The sequence below is a fragment of the Alosa alosa genome, chromosome 18 (assembly GCF_017589495.1).
Source record: "Alosa alosa isolate M-15738 ecotype Scorff River chromosome 18, AALO_Geno_1.1, whole genome shotgun sequence".
Lineage (NCBI taxonomy): Eukaryota > Metazoa > Chordata > Actinopteri > Clupeiformes > Clupeidae > Alosa > Alosa alosa.
This window is the reverse complement of record NC_063206.1, coordinates 18,542,338-18,549,979: the sequence shown is the minus strand read 5'-3', so window position 1 is coordinate 18,549,979 and position 7,642 is coordinate 18,542,338. Positions and strand designations below refer to the sequence as shown.

General features: G+C 44.0%; 1 protein-coding gene across 1 annotated transcript in view; it reads right to left on the bottom strand.

Moving 5' to 3' along the window:
* Positions 1 to 7,642, bottom strand: part of LOC125311268 (cadherin-23-like) — a 123,449-nt gene that overhangs the window by 34,636 nt on the left and 81,171 nt on the right. The window contains exons 4-6 of the mRNA XM_048269164.1: positions 4,927 to 5,069; positions 4,323 to 4,370; positions 3,846 to 3,938 (exon numbers count right to left, since the gene is read on the bottom strand). Coding sequence (XP_048125121.1) covers positions 3,846 to 3,938; positions 4,323 to 4,370; positions 4,927 to 5,069 — 284 coding nt within the window. The remainder of the gene's footprint in view (positions 1 to 3,845; positions 3,939 to 4,322; positions 4,371 to 4,926; positions 5,070 to 7,642) is intronic.

Sequence of the window (7,642 nt, the reverse complement as noted above, 5' to 3'; positions counted from 1 at the left end):
AATATCAGTGTTATTGTAGTATATTAGGGGTGGTGGCACCATAGTGGCTAGTGGTGGTGTGTGGGTTCAATTCCCAGCTTCCACCGTTACTTAACCCCGAGTTGCCCAGGGGAGAATGGCCCTTGTTATATAATTGATATCCTGTAAGTTGATTTGGACAAAATGACTAAAAGTAAATTTAAATACTGAATAATTGTCAGATGGGGGATAATTGTCTCAATAGTATCAGCGTCGCAGTTCACAGCCAATTATTGTTAACGAGTGACTGGCGCAGGGATCCACCTCAGCCGCAGGGTCAGCTTGAGGAGAGGAGTCAGCCAAGGGCACGTGAGAGGAAAGGGCAGAGCAGCTCTAAGTCTGAGAGGAAGAAGTTGTTCCAGAGAGTTCCACAGAACAGCGGGATTCTGCACTGCGAGTGTGCTCAGAAAAAGTCATTAGCAATGACATTTCATGGCACTGATGAGTCTCTGACACCCCAGTGGACACACACCAGGAGGCAAGAACATGTGTGCGTGTGTGTGCGTGCGTGTGTGTGTGTGTGTGTGTTTGCATGTTTACAAAGTGTCTGTGTCTGCATGTTTACAAAGTTTTTTTTTTTTTAAAAGGTATGGGATAAGGCTATCATAAGTTCTAAGAGATTCCGGCACAAAAGCGCACACACACACACACACACACACACACACACACACACACTCACACACACACACACACACACACACACACACTCACACACACACACACACACACACACACACACACACACACACACACACACACACACACACACACACACACACACACTCTCACACACACACACACACACACACACACACACACACACACACACACACACACACACACACACACACACACACACACACACACACACACACACACACACACACACACACACACACACACACACACACACACACACACACACATATATACAGACTCTCTCTCTCTCTGGCCTTTCCTCAAATACATTTCACGTGTGTAATGGCCGCTATTAATCTTATTTTTACATGTTGTCATCATTCCAGAGAGATTTTTATTATTCATATTCACTCAGCATGCAGCCTGGCCTGCCACCTCACAACCACCTTTACTTTAGCTCCCATTCACCGCGTGCTTCACTGATATATTGTTTTTAGCTATGAAATTCCTCTCATTTGTCTTTTCCCCTCTATCTCCTCCCTTCTTTTGCTCTGCCTCTCTCCCACATTCTCTCCCTCTCTCTCTCTCTCACACACACACACACACACATAAACGAATATACGCGCACACACACACACACACACACACAAGTGTAAGTATGGCGAGAGCGAGAGAGCAGTAAATTCACCCAGCTCATTACTGCTGACAGAGAGAATGCTGAGAGTCCACCTGCTCCCTTACACAGAGTGTCTCCCAGCATCTTTATGGCGCCACAAATTACGCCGGCGATTACTGAGCGCCAAACCACACAAACACGCACAATCCTACACACACACACACACACACACTTACACACACACACACACACACGTTAACACAGATGGGAGTGTGTACAGTCTGCACTCATATATAGAAAGGTGTACGGACATGCGCACAAACATACAGAGTCCAGCATCATAAACATACCTCTGCCTCTCTCCAGCCAGGAGACGCTGGCCCTCACACCATCTGCTCTATTTACTACTCTAGCTTTGTTTATTCTTTTGCCATTGGTTTGGCATTGGTTTGGTTTAGGTTTGGCATTGGTTTGGTTTGGTTTGTGTTTGGTTTGGGTTTGGCAGTGGTTTGGTTTGTGTTTGGTTTGGGTTTGGCAGTGGTTTGGTTTGGGTTTGGGTTTGGTTTGTGTTTGGTTTGGGTTTGGCTGTGTTTTGGGTTTGGCAGTGGTTTGGTTTGTGTTTGGTTTGGGTTTGGCAGTGGTTTGGTTTGGGTTTGGTTTCCTTTTGTCTTCCGTTCATTCTCTTTTATTTCTTTCAGTTTATCCTTCTTTGTTCCTACTCTGCTTTACAAAAAAAACTGCAGTGTCCCCTCTCTGTCCCCAACCCTCTCACCCCCCCACACACACACACACACTCACACACACACACACACACACACACACACACACACACACACACACTCACACACACACACACACCTTTACACACACACACACACACACACACACACACACACACACACACACACACACACACCACACACAGACACACACCGGGCTCTAACGCCAGTGTAATCTGTGATTGGCCAGCGAGCGTGCCGGCTCCGCTGAGTGACAGCTTGATGGAGTGATGTGGCAGTGTGTCTTCTTTGCCCGGCCGAGGTCACTGAGGGTCAGGGAGGTAATGAGGCCATCAAAATGCAGCAGCCGAGAGAAAGTTGGGCAGGAAGACGATGAGAGTGAAAGAGGAGGCAGGGACGGACGGATGGAGAGAGAGAGAAGGAGAAAGAGATAGAAAAAGAAGGAGAGAGAATGAGAATGAGAGAGAGACAGAGAGAGAGAGAGAGAGAGACAATCAGGACTGGATGGAGGAAAGAGACTCATCCCTTCCCAGCTTGGTCCAGTGAAACAGCTTTGCCTGTCTCCTGCAATGTTTCTGAACAGCACACCTTGGCTGCAGAAAATGACTTCTACTTTGGTTTTGGATACACAGGTATATGCTCAAACCATGAAATATGCAGTGATGGCAGAACATGTTACACCATATATATATTTCACCAGACACCAGATGTAGACCGACAACTGCTTATAACACACTGCAAACTCTCCCCTGATGGAACTTCAGTAAAACATTTTCTGCTTTTGTCCTTAATAACACTCAGATAGTACAATGATTCTATTTTGTACTGCCCTGAATGTTTGATGAATGTCTTAAAATCTTCTGATTGCTCTCTTAGTGCAGGTGTAAAGACTTGCTTAAACAAGACTAACATAATCTTTATTTTGATAGAAAGTAAGAGAAAGAGAGAGAGAAAGAGAATTAAAAGAAAAAAAGTACTTTGATGATTTTGAAGACAAGCGCTAGCCAGTACGTGGTACAACAAATAAAAATAGATTTATTATACGTATATGTACACAGTGCATGGCACAGTCTGTGCATATGTGTGTGTGTGTGTGTGTGTCTTTTAGTGTGTCCTGTTTCCGTCCTGTTTGAAGTTGAATGCTCAGCTCTGCCAATTACCTCATATGAAGGATTAGATGGAGATGGGAGAAAGGGAATAGAGAAAGAGAGGAGGACGGCAAGAACAGAGAGGGACGAGAAAAGAAGACAGAGCAGATTGTCTTAAGCACCGTGTGTGTGTGCGCGTGTATGTGTGTGTGTGTGTGTGTGTGTGCTGGTGTGTGTGTGTGTGTGTGGTGTGTGTGTGTGTGTGTGTGTGTGTGTGTGTGTGTGTGTGTGTGTGTATTTATGTTTCTACTGCAGTAGTCCCTCTTGTATGATACATATCACACCTCCAGACTGCCAACACCAGAAACAGCACCAGGACTGACCACGCCATATGAGAAACATCACCTCCTGTTTTCAGAGGGTAGAGGGCTAATGCAGGAGATTTCAGCCTGAAGTGAGACAGCCTCAGTGTTTATCCCCAAACATTTCAACACAGACACCAACACAATCATCAACACAAACTCACAAACAACCCACTGTTTCAGCCTGTGATGGACAAGTATTGATTACAGAGGCATAGACACAGCAAAAACAAAATAGAACAGAAACTGGCCTTGGCTATGAGTCAGTGGATAGAGAGAGAGAGAGAGAGAGAGAGAGAGAGAGAGAGAGAGAGAGAGAGAGAGAAAAGAGAGAGAGAGAGAGAGTGTGTGTGTGTGTGTGTGTGTGTGTGTGTGTGCATACCTCAGATATATGTACTGTGTAAGGCTGGTTGTGGAAGGTGGGGGCGTTGTCATTCACATCTCCAATCTGGATGTTTACTGTGTCCTTCACCACCTGTCCAAGCACAGAAGACCACTCTATACTTATGAAACATTCATGAATTCCCTCAAAAGCCCCATTCAGTAATGCCCATTTCATTGCTTTTCTCAAGTGAGTCGCATGATGTGTATGTGTGTGTGTGTGTGTGTGTGTGTGTGTGTGTGTTTGTGAGAGATACATTATCATAGATCTATGGATAGATAGTGTGTGTGTGTGTGTGAGAGAGATACATTATCATAGATCTATGGATAGATAGTGTGTGTGTGTGTGAGAGAGAGATACATTATCATAGATCCATGTGTGTGTGTGTGTGTGTGTGTGTGTGTGTGTGTGTGTGTGTGTGTGTGTGTGTCTGAGTGAAATGCTGTGCTTGTAGGTGGTGCTAGTCACAGCACTTACCCCTTGGCTGTCACTGACAGAGAACTCCACCTGCATTTCTGACTTGGCCTGGAGGAAGAAAACACATACACACACACACACACACACACACACACACACACACACACACACACACACACACAAACACACACACACACACAGTATACAGTAGCAGTCAATGTGTAACAATGGCACTTTCACAAAATACAGTATACAAATGGACTTCATTTCCTTCTTTTTTTCTTTCTTTCTTTCAGTGAATTTCTAGGACTAACAATAATTCTCATTGTTGATTATTCATTTATACGTAGATTAATCAGCTACTTGATTGGCCTGTAAGATGTCAAAAATGGTAAAACATGTTAATCATTGTTTTACAGGGCCAAGATGATGTCCTCAAACGTCTTGTTTAGTCCACCCATAGAGAGAGGCATAAAGACGCAAGTAAGGAGACTAGAAAGTGTATGATGTTGGAATGGATGTTGATAAAGTTGATTGATTGCTGCAGCTCTACCTATATGTGTGTCATTATTTGCTTGTATTGCATTCTTACACACATACAGACACACATACACACACACACACACACACACACACACACACACACACATGTGCAGTGTCTCACCTCTCTGTCGAGAGGCTGCCTGAGCCACACCACCCCGGTGTTCTGCTCCACAGCGAAGTAGCGCATGGCTTCCTCCCCCACCACCCCGAAGATCAGCGGCTCCCCATCAGGGTCCAACGCCTGAAGCTGGGTCACCGAGGAGCCTGCAGTGCAGGGGCACACACACACACACACACACACACACAAGCACAAACACACACACATACACACACACAAGCACAAACACACACACACACACACACAGACCATATAGACCACACACGCGCACACACACACAAACACACACACACACAGACACACAGAACACACACACACACATCGACACAGAGAATATATAGACCACCCATGCGCGCAACACACACACACACACACACACACACACACACACACACACACATCGACACAGAGAACATATAGACCACCCATGCACGCACACGCGACACACACACACACACACACACACACACACACACACACACACACACACACACACACACACACCACAGACAAGAGAGATAAAAAAAAGGGGGTTAGTCTTCCAGGCAGACAAGCACTGAGTCACTGTCCAGAGGGTGACTCAAGGTAAACAGGTGCAGCTGTACAGGTGAGTGGACAGCGCACTGCTGACTCAGTCTCCCTGACCTGAACTGGCGGGATGAAGGTGAACTAAACCCACACACGTCTAAGTGGCTGGAATACGGATGAGCAAATATTTACCAATATTATTCTTCATTTCTTTAAGTCGCTTTGAATAAAAGTGTCTGCTAAAGCGGGGATCACATCAGCCAGCGGCAAGTGGCAGCGGCAAACATAACGCAACGCTCAGACCATACAGTAATCAGTTTTGTCTCGTTCCTAAGCAACACAAACGGTTTGTCAATTGAATACGCTTGCGTTGCGCTTTGAAAGTTGAACCAAGTTCAACGCTCAGCTTGTTCAACGCTAACGTTACGCCAGCGTTGCCACCGTTCTGCTGCCGAACCATAGAGAACAATAGGAAACCTGCCACTTGCCACTGGCTAATGTGATCCCCGCCTAAATGAATAAATGTAGACGTAAAATGCAAAATAATCAGGGTCTGGACAGACAGGATTCCTGAGAGCGTGATGTTCCACAGGTCCAGCTCTGAGCCAAAATGATTGGGAATATTTTCTATGAATTTCATCTTTCGCATGGCACATGAACTTCATCAGTGTTTTAGAGTGTGACAAACAATCTTTCAATACGTGGTTACAAACCACCAATCCGCTGAAGTGGAAACACCCTTCATGAGAGGTGAATGTGAATTCCACAGCAACAGCTTCTGGGCAGGAGAGTGGAAAGAGTCTTTTGCAAAAGAGGCGAAAACCAGATCCAAGTATTAACTTCATATCCACATATGCGATTTTCATTCCCAATGATTTATGTTAACATACAGTGTGAAATCACACTGTCACACACCTGCCACATTAACCTATATACACCATAATTAAAACGTCTATAATAGAATCGTGCGCAAGGCAATGTGCCAGTCTTAGACAGGTTATCTAATCTACCCATTATGCGTCACCATGAACTATATAAAGTCCATGGGCGCCATCACACATTTGTACAGGAGTCAGTGGGAAACAGGTGGCACATTTTCTGAGGATTCTGAGGTTCATTTTTTGAAAGAAAGCCAGTGAGCAGCATGTATTACTTCCTAATCATCATCATCATCATTCATTGTTATCGTTATCATCAGCCATTATCATCATCTTCTATGTATTCTTATATACTGGACAGACTTGTGTCCAGTATATAAGCAATACATAGAGGTAGATGATGAAGATGATGGTAATGGTGATGATGACGATAATGACAATGATCATGATGATGATGGTGATTAGGGAAGTAACGGTATGAAAATTTAACCTCATGGTTATAGTGACCAAAATTATCACGGTTTTCGGTATTATCACAGTATTTCTAAAAGTGTGTTCAATATGTTCAGAAAGCACTGATAGGCCTACACAAGCTGAAATAGTTTCAAAAAGTGTCTCGTTAACTTTTTTCTTCATGTTTAATTGGCTATGTGCTTATAGCTTAACTTACCCTACCATAATTTGGAGTTTGCTATTTCTGTTATTTGGATGCAATGAGTGAGACCAAAGTAAGCGTTCAAAATAAAACTTTAGGCTACTGTATTCTCTTGATAACGTGAGTGGAATGGATTTAATGTGGACGTGAACATAAAAAGACGCAGAGTGGCTACATGATATAGTGCACATTTTGTGGTGAAAAAGTTCCACCTTTTAAAATCAGGTGTAGCCTTATCCGAATCATAGTTAAAACCATCAATTAGACAACAGAATCAGTAGGGTACCAGCTTTGTTCCATTGTACCAGGCCTACTGTACTGTATGTCAAAAGCAGGCTCGGATGAAGCTGGGAAGGATTAAACATACGGTTTCCACACCGCGGTAATCAACAGTGATAATCATGATGTTTGAAATTAAAACGGTAATTATTATTTACATATTTATTGTGGTTTACCATTATACCGGTAATCGTTACATCCCTAATGGTGATGATGATGATGATGATGGTGGTGGTTATGATAATGGTGATTATGATGATGATGAGGATGATGGTGGTGGTGGTTATGATAATGATGATGGTGATGATGATGATGATGGTGGTGGTGGTTATGATAATGGTGGTGGTGATGATGGTGATGATGATGATGATGGTGGTGC